The sequence below is a fragment of the Cygnus olor genome, chromosome 3 (assembly GCF_009769625.2).
Source record: "Cygnus olor isolate bCygOlo1 chromosome 3, bCygOlo1.pri.v2, whole genome shotgun sequence".
Classification (NCBI taxonomy): Eukaryota; Metazoa; Chordata; class Aves; order Anseriformes; family Anatidae; genus Cygnus; species Cygnus olor.
Genome location: NC_049171.1, coordinates 101,618,196 through 101,637,788, shown reverse-complemented (window position 1 = coordinate 101,637,788; position 19,593 = coordinate 101,618,196). Strand labels below are relative to the sequence as shown.

At 36.4% G+C, this 19,593-nt stretch overlaps 1 protein-coding gene across 1 annotated transcript in view; it reads right to left on the bottom strand.

Moving 5' to 3' along the window:
- USH2A (usherin) overlaps nucleotides 1-19,593 on the bottom strand; it is a 420,079-nt gene that overhangs the window by 76,887 nt on the left and 323,599 nt on the right. Inside the window, 6 exon segments of the mRNA XM_040551919.1 lie at nucleotides 1,151-1,305; nucleotides 1,862-2,059; nucleotides 2,455-2,665; nucleotides 5,166-5,389; nucleotides 10,531-10,752; nucleotides 13,411-13,579. Of these exon segments, the coding sequence (XP_040407853.1) occupies nucleotides 1,151-1,305; nucleotides 1,862-2,059; nucleotides 2,455-2,665; nucleotides 5,166-5,389; nucleotides 10,531-10,752; nucleotides 13,411-13,579 (1,179 nt within the window).

The window sequence follows — 19,593 nt, the reverse complement described above, 5'->3', positions numbered from 1 at the left end:
AAAGTATTTATATTATGCTCTAAATATAAAATGTGCCCTCTATAATATATTGCTTTAGTACATTTGATGGAATCAGTCTCTAATTGCAGACTCAGTGTTTGCAACAGTAAACTCCTTAATTACAGACAAGTGTAATAAGCAGAATGTATTAGTTCAGGTTTATGGTTGTAGCAACTGTGGCTATACAGGTTCCAGATCATAGCTGTGTGTGCAGGTAGAGGGCTATGTGCCTGCCTCTATCCCTCTGTCAGTCCTTCTTTTCTCATACTTTTGGCTGAGATTTGTACCAATAAGAAAAATATGTAAAAACCTGAAAAAATCCACCTTTTCAACCCCATAGATACTGTAATTACAAAACACAGTCACTATTCCCCACTTCTGTTCCACGTATCTTATATTTGCACTCCTAGAAATTCATTTTCACAAAGCAAGGATATTATTGTGAAAAAGGTCACTTAAATAGTTTTTCCAAATGATGAGTAAGGCAGATACTTTGCAGAAGAGAAACTAGAGCTGACTAGATAGTAATGCTGGTGAAAGGCATCCATGATTCTAAGTTATATGAGAAAAAATGAAACAGTGACAAAGGGAAGAAAGAGATTCTGTCTGCTTAAAAAACAGAAGCGGCGGCAGGCTGTGCACAAAGGAAGTGAAAAGCCTGAAGCCAGTATAGACATGGAAAGCCAGTGAAGGTAACAGTAGAAGCAGCCTCAGAAAAAGAAGGTTGTTGAAGAAACTGATCTACTAGAACTAAAGAAGGTAAACTAAGAAATAGCAAGGAAGAAGAAGTTATATACATCTTAGTGAGAAGCAAAGATTTAATTTCAAGGATTTGAGAAAGTGCATTTTAATATTCCTTACTCTATTCTATCATGTGCAGCTTTCTATTTAACAAACATCAGTTTTTACAGTGTAATTTCAGTGTTGCCAAGACCGAGTTACTGCTTTCTTCTTCCTCTTGCTTGTATCAACCTTAGGATCCAAATAAACATCTGTCAGTAGTTGAATCCAAATAAGATTATTGATGCTTTTCACTTACTTGCTCAATAATCATCATGTCTTCAAATTACACCTTTCCAAAAGCATTTTTATGTTACCACACCAGCTGATAAAAGTCTGGCACCAGTTCCGTGTAGACGAACTCACTAACCTTGCTGCTGTCTGTGCAACCAGCAACAGTACAGGCTCGCAGCTGGTACGAATATTCTTGGTATGGCTGGATGCCACTTGTGTCTCTGAAGCTCGTTTCTGTTCCTCTAAAACGCTCGATTCCATCTCGGAGAATGATATAGTGAATAATAAGACCTATCACAGAAAGAAAGTTTTCCTTTTTGATAGCTGAGAAATGCTTCATGATGGTATGTTATAATAACCTTCTCTGCAAACAGAGAATATTGAATGAAATCTCTAGGTGACCACTCTAACAGGCAGTCATCCCACTTAAATGGTTAGCATCAATTACTCTAAAGTCACTCTGCTCAACCTTTACATCAACATCTCAGTGGATCTCAATGGAAAGTTGTTCCAAGTTTTCACAGTTTGAAAATCATAACCTAGTTTTCCTGAAAGAACTTATGAGTATCAAGCTCCTCCCCAAAATTTTATAACATGATTGTGATTTTCTGATCATATTTCCTTATTATTATCATTACAACTCCTCTCAAAAGAGGTTTTTAGGCACTTCTTAGAGACATACTAAATTGTCTTCTGTGAAAATGAAAATGATCTCAACCTAGAGCAAGTTCTTCTTACAGAGTTTTTGGAATAAGTATATCTCAGTGATTAATTAAAAACATTTTTTGATTTTGGAACACTGTCAGTATAATGATAGAACATACATTTTTTAAAAACTTAACAATACCATTTGGTTGAAGTGGTTCTTCCCAGTTCAGAAGTATCATGTCTTCACGGTTATCTACTTTGGCCCATTTCAGTGGACTTACACGCTGTGGCACATCTTGCTTAGTGACAGCTCTGCTAATTTCACTGAAGCCTCTTCCATAGCTATTCCAAGCGGCCACCCTGTACTCGTATGTGATAAAAGGTTCTAGGTTCAGATCTACAAAAAGAAAGTTACATTTGAGTCACCTCAGTCTTTTATCAATATACAAAATAAGTATTGTTTATTTTTTCAATGTCTATAACTACTTACATTTTTAAAGACAGATAAGGAAGTTTTTGCTTTAGGTAGGGCCATTGTCTGATATAACACTTGTAGCAACATTTATGAAAGAAACTTTAGACCTTATTGTATTCACCGAACTTCTTACTACCCACTCCATTCCCCTAAAGATACTGTTCTAATTTACAGACTAGTTCTGAAGGAATGCTACTTCACTACAATTGCTTCACGTTCAATTAAAATATCTGATAGCATTTGGGACATCTTTTTCTCCAGGATGAATTAAAACACACTAGCAAATCACCAATCTGATATGCCATTTTTTTTCTTACCTGTAAATGAATACTGGTTTGGGCTTCCTGTGTAGACAGTCTCCTCTTCAGCTGGACACACACCTTCCTTTATCTCCTTTTCTGTAGCACTCTGTGAACTTTTTATCCATGCACAGATATTCTCCCTAGGATCAAAGTCACACTTTCCACAATGTGCTGTTTTTTCCATAGATAAAGGACAAAGGATATTAGCCTTGCATTCTTCTTTCACCTATGGAATACGCATACAATTTTAATATGGCAGATTTACACAATCTTCCTTTCTTTACAGATGCTTCCATTAGTATTTCTCTGTCTTTACACAACATCCAAATCAGGCAACCACACACTGAGTACGTTGGTATTTCTAGCATACGGAAACCCTTTCAGTCTCTGGCCTGTCTACTGTCTTTGATCGTTAATGCTTTAATAGTCCTTTCTAAAAGAAACAGAGATTATTTTTTCTTTTTTTTTTGTAGGTTCCTTGTACAAAACATCACAAATTTTAACCACTGGAGCCCTAAATTACTGGGTTTATTGAAAGTTGAAGAGTCAGTAGTCAAATGAGGATGGATGGGATTTTACCTGAGAATTTAAACATTTGAACATTGAAGAATTGTCAGTAGGTCAAAGGTCCTGTGACAAATCAGTAGCAAATTCCTGTCCCCTTTTTCCTGCCTCCCTTCCCCCCCACACCCCCAGCTTTCCTAGTGCACAGGAGGGCTCTGTGCAATTCCTTGGCAGCTTTTAAGAACCTGATCCGTATGGGTTTTAAGTATATATATATATTTTATTTTATTTTTTGTTTTATTTATTTTTATATAACTTTATCCATGGGCTATATAAATTGTGCCCTCTACCACATCACTCCTAAACAGAAGTTCTGCTGCAGTAAGGGAACCTCTACAAACACTGAGGCAGATATAAGATTTAACCCATAAAGAACAATCCACAGAAATATACACTGAACATCTACAAGTTTATATTAAAATTCATGAAATGATATTTTCACCAAACCAGAAAATAGAGAGCAATAATTATTTTTAAACAAAAATATTGTTTCAGAAAGAAATGTAGTGAAATAGTTGCTACAAATATTTCTGCACATTAGGCAGAACCTTAGAAGAGAAAATAAAAAATAGATTATATCTAATGCTTCCTTAATTCAGCTATGGAAATGAGTTTGTTAGCTGATTATGAAGTCTGGGTAATTTAATTTCCCAAACTTGGCAACTTTTACAGAAATTATGTTGTGATAGATATCGATTTAAGATGTATGATATAGATGAATTGGATTCACAAATAAAGTACATTATAGGTCCAGGACACGTGTCAGAATATCAGTCCTTTTAATATTAGTAAATCTATACGTATCAGAAAGACAGCCCTGCTCTCTCTCTTCCACTACGGGTAAGGAAATAAAAAGTGCCTCCTTAGTTTATACATTATACCCAAGGCATGGATCTGGCACGATATATACTAGAATTCATTATCCTATTCTCACCCATTTTTGCCTTGCATAAACTAATACAATGTGCTGAGGAACTGTAGCTGACTCGTCACAACGTGTGGATTTTACTTGGGAGAAAATTATTCAGTCTGGAAATGAAATGACATGAAATCCTTAAAAAGGAAAGGAGAAAATGGAAGAAATATTTGTGTATTTCCTTAGCAGGTGAATGGAAAGGATATAAGAACACCTGTATGTGGTAGGATTTGGTTTGTTTTTCTTTTTATTTTAGTGATACATTCCACAATATCTACCTGATTTCCATATTGTAGCATTCACAAAATCCAACCCTCTCTGACCCACTTTCTCTTTCACTCTCTAAATATAAATACATACTTATATGTAAATATATATATATAGATTAAAAGAGTTCCCTTCCTTTGAAATATTTTATTTTCTTAAACAAAAAAATAAATAACAGCTTACATTTTTTACAGATAAATCTAACACTAAGATATTATTACTTGAAAATTTCTGTTGAATTAAATTGGAGCTGCAACTGAAAGTTTGGCCAAATCGTTTCCTTCTGACACATATAGTCACTGGCTGCTCTTAAAAATGACAGAAGTGCTTTTATGTTGCTTAGTGTATTATTACATTTAAACGGAGTGAAAATAAACTATATAATTCACTTTGTGTCAAAAGCATGAAAAATATCCTCATTATTGCTAAAAGTTATACAGGGACCTAATACTGCAGAAATATATGCCAAAATTGCCACTGGTTTTCTATAGGATCAAGATTAAGTCCATCAAGAAAATATCAATTGCTTTATTTTTATTAATAATTTTTTGGGGGGGAAGGTTGGGGAAATCTATGTTATACTGCCTGCCTGAACTGAAATGCAATAGCATTTTTATACATCAGAACAGGAGACTTCAATTTCAATTTCCAATCAAGGAACATTGTCAGGAACAGTGGCCACAGAATGGGAACTGGCTATATATGCCAGTCTTGTTAGTACGCCAGCTTTTAGCCACCGTACTAATCTGAAGTGCTGGGCAACACTTCACAGAGGCAGCTAATCATTATTAATTCCTTTAGAATTCATTGCAATAACATCAATCATGGTGAACTCATTCGGTATTAATATGGATGTAATGTGAAAATGAATAATGCACACAAGAGTTTTTATATTCCTATTTTAGAAAAATAGTTATGAACAGTGTATTTCTCCTTCCATCGTCAAATCAGAGCTACTGAGAGATTTTCTATCAATTACCTTCATCATCATTCCAGCTGAAATCTTGTCAGAGCAAACATATTTCAAAGGATTATATCCAACTCCATTACAGCATTCTTCACTCTTTGGAATAAGTTCAGTCTCACAGCATTTTACTGGCACTTGGTCATTCTTTCTAACATGTGCTAGGGACTCACCACTGGAACCTGAGCAGCATATGGTATCTGACACATTCACATATTCCTGCCCACAACAGAACATCCCTGAAACCAACAAACAAAAAAATATATATCTGAACATGTAATGTAAATAAATTTTAAAAGAGGTAAGAAAGAATAAAGCTCAGGCTGCAGTATAGCTTGGCATAAAACCATCAGCAGCTGGAAATACGACGATTTAGCTAAAGTGAGATTAAATTCTGAATGCAAGGTGACCGAAGCAAGAATCCTAAATTCTAGACCTACTTGAAAACAAGCAAGAATTAAAGGAAAAAACAGGGATCTCCTAGAGTTAACTGACACTATTCCTCAACTTTTGTAAGAACCTTTCCTATGAAGTACCATATCAAGGTACTATGTGCTGCAGGTCAAGGACAGACTGTTGATGCAGAAATTGAGAAAGCTTCTCCACATACTTCCCAGTCAGATCTCATTCATTCCCCCCAGATGGGCAGTCTTCCAACCAGTATGTCTTAACATTCCAGAATGTTTCACATTATAGTTTATGAATTAAAGTGAGGGTTCATACAGTGTATATGGAACTGAATGGGTTACTTAACAAATACCCACAGTGAAGCTTCAGCCCTCATATTTATGCTTTAAGAAGTCAGTATCTAAATATAATTTTCATTTCTATAGTGGAATTGAAAACCTGACAAATTTAATTCCACAGGCTTTCCTCTATTTTTGATAATTCTACTTTAAAATGTACTTAAAAATACTCATCATAATCAGTGTAATTTTCCATATATTCACAAATATGATTTTGCAACTGTGAAATACCTGCTTTGAATCCTCCACCATTTAAAGAAAGGGGTAAACACCCCTAAAAATGACAGTGAAAAAATATTATTACTAATTCAAGTAGAAAGATATCACAAAAAACAGAGCAGAGATACACTGTTACACCTATAAAGTAATTTGTATTTGATGTAATTTCTGTAGTATGTAGACATTTAATACACATGCAGAAGTGGCTGCCTTATTCTCTGCCATTTATTGCAGCAAATCTCTCTTAGGAAGTCATACATAATGAAAATTACTTGTTAAGGGTATGATCCTGCTAAAGCATTCAGTGCAATGACTCAAAATGGTGAAGTTGCTTGCATGCTTCACCTATTTTCAGGACTGGTTTCATTCACAGAAATCAAATTGTGGTCACCAGCTCTCCAAGAGGTAAATATTTCCTCCTGTTCACACCCTTTTTCCAAATTGTCCTAGGATCCTACCAATTTTAAGTGGAGAATTAATGCAGAAAAAGACTCAATTCAATACTAATAAGCAACTCAGATAGCCCCAAGGGACTTTTGACAGGCAAACTAAAATTTTGATAATGAACTGTTTTTCTATTGAAACAAACAAAGCTGTATTCATTCAGTGTGAACCTCATCTTTGTTTGACTGAATTAAATTTTTCAGCCAAGATTTCACTCACATAACAAGAAGTGACTCGCTTTCTAGTTTCTTTGGTAAACCATTACTTCTTTAATTATTATCAACCTTGTTCCAGTGTGATAAATTGCTAATTACTTAATACCCTAATCAGCGTTCATTCTTTGCACAGATAAACTGTGACAGCGCCATTAATTTAAATAGTAATTTCACTTAATGGCCAGAACGGCACACCAGATTTTTATGCAGCATTTTCTGAAGACTGCATCCATCACTGCAATATTCTGACATAAAGATGTCTGACGTGCACTAACTCACTTAGGGAGAGCAGATGTTGCAGAGCAGAGTTTGGTAGTAATTCCCATAGTGCATCACTTCAGCATGAATGAGCTGCAAAGGCAGAGGTAGACAATCTTCTGAAACTGCATTGCATAGCCCCTGACCTCTGCTTAATTTATCACATGTAGCACTTGACTCCTGAACCTTGACACCTCAAATGTACAATTTTAAATATGCTCCAAGAAAAACAAAATAGGGCTATGTAATGTTGATGGATTGATTTGCCTTCTAAAAATTGCTTTATTCAATTGCTTAAGGATCCAGAAATTCTATAAACCTTTGCTGAATTCAACTAAGTACCAAAATACAAAATATGTGTTTGTAAATCAGCTTGAATGCGTGTGTCATGCTTTATATATTTATGTTTCATAGGCACATAGTGCGTTACAGTAAAAAGAAAATCCATGGGCTGGAAAAGACTCTTCTTGCTAACAGTGATTTCTGTCAACAATTATTTCATGTTCATCCCCAGCAACTGAAAAAATTTATAAACATAGCTGAGTGATGAATTACTAATTTAGTAAATCTGCAAAACCAATGCTTTCAAAAGGGAAAAATGAGTATTAGAAGGCTTAGCTTTTGGAGCCAGAATAAAGGATCAACAAAATACAGAGCCAGTGTACGTTGCAAACTACTCCAAAAATCCTTGGCTTACATTTGGGTATTGCAACTATTACAGATCAGAAACTACAACAGTACAAAGCATTATCTTTCACTGTCTGAGACAGTATAGGGGCATTTTACTAGTTGTTTTTTTTTTTTTTTTTTAAAGAGAAAATCCAAGAGTGGTTTCAGCTTCCATTATCCTTTATAGACAGAAACAGACAACTTTGGATAATCACATTGCAGCAGTGGGGCTCAGGATATGTGCATACCATGGTATCGCTGCCAACCTTTGCCAGTAGATGTCTCTATGGTCCCCCCACTAAATAAGGCCAACAAGGGGCACAAAATAAGATCCAAGAAAACAGACCAAAAAAAGAAAAAAAGGTAATGTGAGATAGAAGACACCTACCTTGTTGCAGGACAAACTCTCTGAGAGAGGCATACAATGGCAAATTAAAATGGTCTACCATACAAGCTCTTAAAACCAACATTCAGTGCAAAAATGGTCTAGGTTCTGCAGAAACATGCTGCTTTCAGCAGAACTGATTATGCAACAAGATATGCACTTGCAGTGATTGTTTTTTCTCATTTTTTCAAGGAACTAAAAATTGCAAACAAAAGCTTTAAATTGCTCTTACATTTTTAACTGTGGCATCTATTGCCAGCTACAAAACAGAGTTTTGGAAGCATGTCAGCTTTTGCTTAAAACCACCCCTGTTACCTCTTCCCCTTCTAGACAATGGGATCAGCTTTCCAACTACCATATTCTTGCAAAATTCTACATATCCATTTGCCAATGATAAATAAATTATGTTTTTGTTTTTTTTTTTTTGTGAGAGTGTTTTTTTCCCCCCATCAGAATCATTATAAATAAGAGGAATAGGGAGCACATAGATTTTGTACATGGCTTGTGCGTTTTCATGATGTATTTAGCAAGGCTGAATTACTCTAAGAAATTAAGCAAAAACATATTGAGCATGATGTATATGATATGATAAGAAACCACAATTTATTCTATGCTTAATGCAGAATAATATGATCTCTTTTCAACTATGGTGTTAATTCATCTTTGAAAAATGTTTTTGTGTTCAGCTGTATGCTGGCTTACAGCATAAAGTCCACACAGGAAATCTGTAAATGATGAAAAAGCTACTGTTTTCTTTTTTAATGGCCAAAAAAATGTCATCAAGACCCATTCTCAAGAAAAATAGTGTAAATGATAGAGTGCTATAGGCTAAACACATTTTAAAAAGAGAGGTATAAAGGTTTTTTAAATATATATATTTAAGGAAAAAAAACTGTTAAGAATACATATATACTGAAATGAAGAACATAACTTTCATCCCAAGATACCTGTATTACACTCCTACACAACTCATCTGCCCAGAGAGAGCAGTAAAAACATAAACGCTACCCCAGCAGTTCTGTTCCAACAGCATCTGTTAATTCACTCCATTTATAAAATACATATTGACAAAGACAACTGAACTGGGACCAGGGAGATTTGATTTGGTGTGAGAAAGTCAATTCAATGTGATTTTGTTAAAGGGCTCCTGCAGGCAAATAGAAGAGTTTAAGTAATAAAGTACATAAAGAGATGTTTTATGAGCCAGCCCTGTCTTGTGGCAGCCACACAATGTGCTGCTATGCAAGAGGGCCTTGCTCAGAGACATTATTGTAAGTCCTGCGTAGATGCTGTAGATCAGGCACAATTAGGGATCAGAGTGAGGGGTAGCACCATGCAAGTGATGTGTTTCACAGCATACACTCCATGATTCACCACTGAAAGGGAGAAAGCATTGCCATGGCTCCTAGTTTAGTCCTTCCTGACAGTCAACACAGAATATGAGTACTTCAAACCTCACAGCACCTGAAGGATCTAGTAAACACAAAAAATAAGGGGAAGAGTGAGATCATTTGGGGGTAAAGGAAGAGTCTAGCCTTCAGATCTGGGGTCTTGGTTATATAGTAGGATCCTTAGTTGTACAGCAAGAGGCTCAAACTGGCACACAGGTGGCAAAAGCACTGTATCACTAATCTTAGTACACCAAGCAGAACTGGTACTAAACCTTCATTATTTCCATGTTTTGAAATCGGATTCCCCTTCAGGACTGCAATTGTTTTTGAAGTCTTCTTGTCAGGCTGAGAAAGCCTAAGGCTGATGGTATATAATTTCCCCAATAAATGCAGAAAGAAAAGACACGTGAAAATACCTGAATGGGTTTTGTAATAATACCTCCAATCTCTGTCACCAGCTAGTCACAGAATGCTTTATAAGGAAGTAAAGTACATATTGTACATTTAGGCGATGCAGTAACTTGTGATATGCAAGAAATTAATAGGATACACCAGATGAATAAGGGACTAGTGCTATGGATTAAGCTTTGTTAATTTTAAATTGCAGTGGGTTTAGCCTTGTGTAGATGCACAAAGGAGGGACTTGGGCTTCCAACCAGATAGCACTGTCATCTTCAGTTCCTAGGTGACTAACTCCACATCTCCAGAGCAAATGGAAAATCCCTGCTCTAGGATGCATGGCAGCACAAGGTGAGCAAGTCTAACCTCAGCTCTACTGACTAAAAGAGGACTGGTCCAATCTTGTGACTGGAGTAATGAAAGATCAGGCACTCCCTTTGAATTTTCTGGAGTGTCTTCAGACCTTGCAGCTTTTGGACTCTGTGCAATCACCAGCTCACCATTTTGCAATCTATTGGAATAGGTGAGTGAAGTGCAACAGCATTTTAACAAAACTGGCATATGTAACTTAACTTGAAGTATCCCACTTCTGAATGGCTAATTCTACAAGAGATTTAGAAAGATCAGAATTCTTTTTTCTTGAAAAAGTCTCACCTGTGAGAGGTCTATGTGCAGTCCCTTTTTCTTCATCACCACAGCAGACCAAGGCTGTGCTTATGACTTCTCCACCACAGCACTGCCGATTAAAACTGTCATGGAGTGATCCACCACAGCAGATTTGATTCCCTGACATGGAGTAAGGCATTCCCTGGCAGCAAGAGTCACCAATTCCAACTGAAACTCTGTTTTGCTCTTCGTTAGGGCAGCATACTTCACCTGTCAATTTAAGAATACAATTAAGGATTTAATGCATGTATATCTCATGAAATCCCTGAGAGGTTCTCAACTGATGGCAACAAATATTAGTCTAGGTTCACACACTATTAGTTTCATGTACAATACATTCCACAAAAAAACGTGGAATCACTTGGTACTTTAGAATGGTATAAAAGCATATATTTATTTGTAATAATAATTGAAAAAACTTGCATTCAGGGCAAAGATTATGTAAGATATCAAAATGCAAGCATGACAAAGACAAACTGAGAAGAGCAACAAAAATAATTTCTGTAAATATAATAATAATACAGCTGAAAACCTTTAAGTATAGGTATATCTATAGTAAAGAGAGTTTATTCTTTCTTTGGCGAAAGGGTCAGTCTATTTATACACAGCAAAACAATCCCGTCTACTCCAACATCATTCCAAGGTTGTTTTGAAGGACTAACTCATACTGTTAAAGAGCTTTTCAGTGTCAGTCGGGACTTAATCTCCTAAAGAACTTACAAAGTAAGTGAACTTTAAAAATCCAGTATCACCATCACATTCAGTGGGGTTGGCTGCTACTTCAACAAAAACATCAACTGTTGCAGTACAGGGCTGTAGTATAAGACTGTCATTGAGACTGACACTATAATGGGTGGGCTGAGAAGGATAAACTGTTTGCCCTAGAGTATATACTGCTGATTTATTATATAAAGAACACAAAACTGACAGTAAACGGCAATAGTTTCCATTCTCTAATATCTGCACTTGGTCTGAACCAATGTTCGAACAGTTAAGGTTGTGTATTATTTTTCTGTGTTGCAGCGTCGTCTGTGGCTCAAATGTCACTGATTCAACACTTGGAAGAAATAAGAAAAACAGATCAGCTGTTGAAGAGATTCCTGCCTTCCTAATTTGCAATCACCATGCCTTCAGCCCAGTGTGCTTCAGTACATCGAGAGTTATCAAGCTGGCCAAACAACATCTGGGAAATATGCATGCTTTGAGAGTTTCCTGTATAAATAACTTTATCAAATAAAGTCAATAATAATAATGAAAAAAAAAAAAAAGATGAGAACAAATTTTTAGAGTATAATAGATATAATCTGTTTAGATACTTCATCATATTTTCTTGCATCCCTTAGAATCTAATTTAGTTGCTACACAGAGAAAGTATTAAAGCACAGAATGAAGCTTACATCTATCGGAAATAAAACTGTTTTTTTTTTTTTTTTTTTTTTTTTAAAGGAACTATTAGACGTAAGACACAAAGGATCAGTAACCTTCTCATTAACCTCTCAAAATGGGATCCATTCCAGGCTAGGTTTGAAAACATTCTCACTCTGAAAACTACCATGCAGTCTTACCAGTTAATTGTTATCCTTATCAAAGAATGACCCACATTAACATTTAGCTTGAGGTTATTAGCATATTTATAAAAATTAGAAAGAAAAAAGTGACCAACATTGTTCATGTTGTCGCCCTTTAGAGTATGGAAACAGAGAATGCAGCAAGTATACTCAGGAAAAAAAATGTTTAAAATCATGTTCAGATATTCACTGTTTCATGCTTGTGGACTGCTGACTGAAGAATTACTTTCAGATATAAGACATTTTGTTTCATTGTACTTTTCTTTCTTGATGTAAACAACATGAAACTAGTTAACATAGACCATTGGATGGGGACAGGGGTCACAGTATAATCTTTCCATTTCAGTACATTGAGATTAATGAGGCCAGCAAAATACTCTTCTCTGGTTCTTCCATGTGATAGTATTTTCTGATGACATCATGGAAGACATTCTAATATTGTGATATATGAATTACTGTTCAAGGGATCAGAACTTGGGATGTGCTGAATGCACTGGCAAAAAATCAAGCTTTTCTGAGCCTGGGGAATGTGTGCCAGCTCATGAGTAATGAAAGCATTTTAACTCCTGATCTGACAATTGGCTACAAAGAGATATATACTCTGAGCAGAGCCCCAGGAAGGACTCTTTTCCTTTTCTTCCCCTATCCCTGTCAAAAACTCATCAACCAACAAGAAACCAAACTCTAGACAATAGCACAGAAGCAGAGTTTGGACTAAGTTCCTCAACAGTTCTGAGAATCAGACAGCATAATCAGCCTTAAGAAAGTGATAAATTTCCATCAAAGATAATACACACAGTTTGTTCTGTAACATTGGTAGAAACAAACAGTAGAAAATCCTGTCAAAAAAAGTAGAAGTGATGTAATCTGTAGTATCAACCCCAAATGCTAAGAATTGTTCCAGAGAAGAAATGGCTAGGGACAGTCACGAGGGTTCAAGTCAAGCAGAGAACTAAACTGCACCACTAAATTGCCTGATGGTGTTCCTGTTAAGCAGAACTGCCCTCCCCATTATGCAGCACTTACTGCAATTAAGTATAGTTTGGCATAAATTAGTTCTCTGGAAAATGACCCAATCATCAGGTTTTATCAATTAAGCCTCTCTTGTATAAAGTGTACTGTGTTTAGAAGACAAAGCACAATTTTCTTTGCTTATCCCACTGAACACAAGCCTAGAAGACACCTAGAAATCTTGATAAATCCCACATTTATTGCAATGTTTTCATTCTCCTCGGTTTAACAGATAGATCAACTTTGTTGTTTTGTTTCTTTCAAGCACTTGAAACGAGTTGTCTCTTACCTACTAATACCCTAGTGTAATAACCACCACAGCACTGATGTTTCGGTTGCACAGCATGTATCTGACCACCACAGCAAACCCCTGGTGAATTAAGAATAAATGGAATGTACTTGTCCTCGCAGCATTGGAAGTCAGGTTTATTGTCGTGCAGAATCCCATTACAACATACCTAAAAGTAGATAAAAAAAAATAATAAATAAATCAGTAAGGCAATATCTGTTAAACAGAACATAAAGTGTTCTTTGACAAAACAACGTATGTGAAAAACACGTACAAAACATCCAAGTATGGACACTAATCTGACTGCAGTCAAATAAAAAAAAATGTGGCTAAAATTCTGTGCCCTCCAGCATTATCTGACTTCAATAAACTGCTTTATATCTGACAGAATGTTGCTATTTTGCGGCCTTCAACCATACTGCACCTTAATAAAATAGTCCATTAATATGAATCATCTCCATATGCCTTGCAGGCTGTTTGAGTCTCTCAATGTGGAGTAGATTGCAATATGTAGATTGGTTTATGTAGATAAGCCACCATCACCCTACCCTTTCCTTTCATCCCCAACTCTTATTTATTTTAGTCATTTATGAGGAGACGTCATTTGAAACCCTTACAATGAAAAATACAGTATTTCCCAATATGACCATCTGTATTTTTTCCACTTTAAAATAAGTGGAATTTTCTTCTTGTAACACTTGATCACTTATTTACGACCACTGCTCTTCAGACAATGTGATCTCAAGAGAATAATATTTATATAAGGATTTTTTTTCAAAATAAAATTTACATGGAAATGAATTTTGAAAAGGCCTTTAAACTGTACACTTCTCTCTAGGTGCTGTGGAGAAAATTATACATCTGAACAATCAAATAATGATGTGCATGCTTACTCCTGTGTAGATGGAGTGACACACTGTCCATGTAGAAAATCATACAGAACAGGTGGTAGAACTATTGTAAAAAAAGAGTAACCTTGGAGCCTACAGTCAGTGTGACTTGTATCAGCCAGAAGGATGCCTCTTATGCTTAGACAGAAAATGCAGTTGACAGTACAGCATAGATGTTGGACCAGAGTTGCTCCTTTGTTTTCTTTTGACATGGAGCACTTCCATCCTTTACAGTAACCATATTCTAAATCAGGTCAGCAAAGGAAGAAAGCATCCCTCCAGAAGTATCTTTATCTAGCTGTTTTAATTACTAGCTGACATAAATTTTTAAAAACTGTGTAATAATAGTCTCAGGATATCTAATCTATATTACATATATAACGTTAACATGAATATATACATACATGAAAAAATGACAATTAAATTCCTGAATTCATAAACAAAATCCTTCCAGCGTCTATGTGAATACACTGTGCTCGCTCGCTCGCTCTTTCTTTCTTTCTTTCTCTCTCTTTCTTTCTTTCTTTCTTTTTCTTTCTTTTTCTGTTTTGAATGGCCTTTAGTCAATCTCCCCTGAGAATATTTGGTTAGGTTCTGAAGTCACAACTTAAAACACAAAAATATGCAACCCAAAATTAACAAGGGCAGGGCAGAAGGTATTCCTCATTACATTTTGAGGTTTTATAGCCTTATATTAGCCTTTGAATTGTTGCATAGTTCTGTGCTTTTCCAGCACACTTTCTCATTTAGCATCTGTTTTAGACTACTGATGGAGTTGAATTTTATCATTTTCTGTTCAGGAATTTTGAGCCTCTGCAGGTCCCATTATATTATTTTGCTGTCTACCATGCCACTGGTAATATAACCCAATCTATGAATTTAATTAACCCACTGTTCTTTCTTCCAGATCATTAGTTAAGATGTCAAATAAAACTCAGCTTTACACCTCTCCTTTCTATCTTTTGGATTTCATTGATCTCATTTTTTAAGACTGGCACACACTCCAGACTGAGTTTTTTGTCACTTACAATTGGCTCCAAAGTACCTAGAAGATTAGCTGTTCTCTCTATATTTCCAAGTAGTTTAAAGACACTCTTAACAATATCAAATCAAGTACTGTCATGCCACTGTCCTCAGAATAGACCACGTTTAGCAACAATTCTTGATACTTGTAAAGTATCTCTGCTTTTTTACTGCATCCTTAGCTCAAGACACCAGAGCCAGTAAAAGCTGTGCCTGCCTGTACAAAAGGAGGCCAAATATATGTTTCTCACATATTCTTGGTCCCAATTTTTGTGCTCTTTGGGACTGTGCTTCCCTCTGCGATCTGTTTAGTCCAGTTTCTCTGCTTCTTTTCACGGATTTCATTTGTCATCCCTGTCCTGTTTCCCTCTTTTCAGTGATGTGCACCACTCAACTTTCCCCCCCAAAATAGTTTTTCCATCTTTACAGATGAAGAAACCTGCACATTGTTGGCACTACCCTGGCTCAAATGCTTGAGCAGCCATTTTAATTTCCATGTGAGGGTTCCAGTTTTCTCTTGTGAATCCTTAGCAGAAACAGCTGCCCCGCTTATTTCACACTGGAGGGGCCACTTCAAGTGCTAACTCCAAAGGACTCTGATTGCAACATTATTTCCAAGATTGTATTATTGTTGTTCTCCCTTCTTTTCCCCCTGAATTTCCTCAAAAAAATCCCCAGACGAATACCCACGTATATTCCAATAGTTTCAGCAGCTTCTTTTCCTTGCTAGAAATTATTTAAGATCTTCAGCATTTCTCAATACCCTCCAGACAGCTTCTAAAAAGAGGTCCAGTCTGCTTTAAAGTACATTCAGACTCTGATTTGGCATTACCAATTGATATAGTTGGTGCTATTATTACGTAGCTCCGTAATATCCTCTGCAGTCAGCTGTAAATTGTTAAATAACACTTTTTTGGCAGTCCTCTAAAGATAGTCAGTTTCTGTTTGCATTGATATTCATCCCAAGGATCCTGTATTATCAGTCCATAAAATAAAATTAATTCAAGTAATGCTAAAATTATGTCATAAGTAAAGAAGAAAAGCAGATGGATTGAAAGTTATAGTGGCAAAAGGTTATTATTATCTCATCCTCTTAGATCTCAAAATGACAGTCCCAACTGGATGGCGTAACTCTGTACATGGAAGCAGAACCCTTGTAGCAATCAGATACAGCAACACCAACATTTTAGGCAGGTCTGAGATCTCTCTCTCTCATACACAGGGTTGAATGCTTGACGTATACTTGCTAACCAGAAAATCTCTGTTATCCATGGAGATGAAACAAGATGCTCATCTTGAGCTATCATGGGAGCCCTTAAAAATATTGGTAGACTGAGTTACTCACAAATCAATCCTATAGCTATCCTGCCATCTAAGCACACAAAGGGACTGTGACCCAGGAGCACAGGGACTGAGCAGGGCTTGGCATAAAGAAAGGCTTATTAGGATAGCTGAGAAAAGTCCATTCAACCAAGACTGTAGTGCAGAGTAACTAGATATCAAATCTGGCAGGCAGTATTACATTTTTTTTTTCTCTTTTTTTTTCTTCCAATTTTTAAAAATACTCCAAACTTAACTATGCAACTCAGTTTTAATTTAATTTTAATTTTAAATCTTGTCATCCCTGATCCCTCTGCTTGCTGAAGACTTTGCTGAAGGATATTATCTGGTCGTATGGACACATGCCAGTTGAGCAAGGACTGATTTACTCAAATAAACAGATGTGCAAGGCAGCCATGTTTATCCTTCTTGTCAAACGCTTGCTGCCAAAGCCACTTTGTGAAATAGCAATTCACAAAACACTCTAAGGAATTCCTATTAGCTACTAGAGTTCATTAAAAATTTCTGCCTGTGGAGCAAACACCAGAGTAATGATTGACCCATCATGTTCTCATGTGAGAGGGAATATTTTAAATTAGCAAAGCTCATTCTTTTTTACTTAAATTATCCCAGAATCTATATAAACACCCTTTCTTGCTAAGTATACATATTTATTCATTTCTCAAACTGCTGTGCTCTTTTAGTAATTGGTACAGCCTTAGATCAAAAATCCCTGAGCATAAACGACTGTTATTCTGTTACAAATCATTAAATATTATCTTACTAAGATGAGTTTCATTTGATGTCTTTCAGGTGTGTTACCATGCACAGTATATATGAAGTGTTATCTTTTTAAAGGTTCTTTAAGCCTGAAAGAACATGAAAAGACTTTTCAAAAAATTACTAGCATTAATAGTAATTTTTACATAAATATTGATTATCCTTCATCGGTGTTTAGATGTGTTCATTTTCGCTCCTGAAATCATGTTTGTTCAGATAGCTATCTAGCCACTGTTTTGCTTCTCCTGTCCTTAAAGAGAAAAGTTTTTAAGAAATGACGTGTTAATTATGAGTGAAAGGATAAGCCTGTAGTTCATAGTTATGTTTGATTAATTCATTAACTGCAGATTTGTATAGCTTGTTGCTACTATAAAAAGTACCAAAGCTTAATAACATCTTCAGTCAGGACCCTTTTAACTGCTGATGTTCACACCGAGGATCCATTGTGTATGGAAATAATTAGCCTTTACGTCACTATTTTAATTACACTCTTACTGTACCTGTCTCATTATTTTCAGTGCTCACCTCGGGATGCCGGTAACAACAGAAGGACAGTTTGGCAGCTACACGGACAAGAAAGGAATGCCTTCCCCACCGTACTCACATTATGCTCTCTAATGGGTGAAGCTGGAGTATATTCTCTTGTTAATGGAAGCAAATCTCTACAGATTGTGTGCTATGTGCTGTGTAAGCTGATGTTTGTTTTTAGATTTCAAATATGAATAGAGTTATGGATCACACCCTACTGAAAAGAGAAAGGAAAAGACTGACAATTTTGGCAGCTTGGGAACACTCAAGCAGCATAGGCCTGTTACTGCAAAAGGCAGCCATAGGACATAGGGACCCTCCTGGCAGTAAACAAAAGACTGTATTCTCAGCTTTTCTGAAATATTTCACAGAAAAACCTTTTACAATTATTTCTGCACTCAAAAAGTGTAAATACATTCAAGTCTGATTACAAACACCAGGGTAAGGATACCAGCCAGGGCATTTTATTAGATATTGTTATAATAATTAAGATCTGTAACATTGAAGTAGAACAATGGCTAGCAGCTAGGAACAAGAAGTACAGATCTGATGCAAAGTTTATTTAGGATAATAGGAATCTTTTCTCATCTTCATTAGGCTTAATATCAAAGTCCATAGGAGCCCATGAATGTGCATGTACACGTCCCTTGTAGTGAAAAGGTCATTTGCTCTTTCAGAGATTCCCAAGGTAGCTCTGAGCAAGTTGGTTTATTTACACAGTAGAATGTTTTCTGGAGATACTAACTTGGATCCTAACTGGAGCACACACGTTAGTACAACACTTTGCCCAGCTAATTAGCACTGCCTTTCTGATATAACTGTGCTACTTAGCTGGACCAAATTCAGCCAATGTTTGCTGTAGAGTCTCTGCACCCCTCTCTGCTGCACAGTGAAAACACACCCTCGTATTCCTATTATTGAAATTCTTTTTTTTTTTTTTTTTTTTTTTTTTGAGGGGGAGTGTATTACTGAATAGTGGTTTTTGAAGGGGGAGGGGATTATATTTTGGTGATCTCTTACGTAGATAAAAAACGATAACAAATCCCTCCTTTTCTGCAGTGCCTTATAATAGCAAGCCGATGCTGCCAAATTCCATCCATGAATCCATATGAAATATTAACAAACAACCCGAGACACACCTTCAAATTATTTTTTTAATAAAAGGCCTAGTTTTGCTCTCACTTTATACTCCTGGATTCAAGGAAATTGTAAAGGGGCAATTAGACCTATTGTGTCTTCTACACAAATGAGGTGTTTTTACCCTGCTACGCAGCTGAGCTCCACCACAACCATTCTCTCACTCCCCTTTCTCACAGGGAAAGGGGGAAAAATACAGTGGAAAGGACTCAAGGCTTATGATATAAGGACAGGGAGATCACTCAACAATTATCATCACGGGCAAAACAGATTCACATAGGGAGATTAATATCATTTATTGCCTATTACTAACAGACTAGAACAGTGAGGAACTAAAAGCAAACTAAAACCACTTTCCCCCCCATCCACCACCTTTTATGTCCTCCCCATGAATGGCGCAGGGAAACCGGGAATGGGGGCTGCGGTCAGTCCCTAATGCTTCGTCTCCGCTGCTCCTTCACGGTCACTCCCTGCCCCTGCTCCCCATGGGGTCCCTCCCACGGGA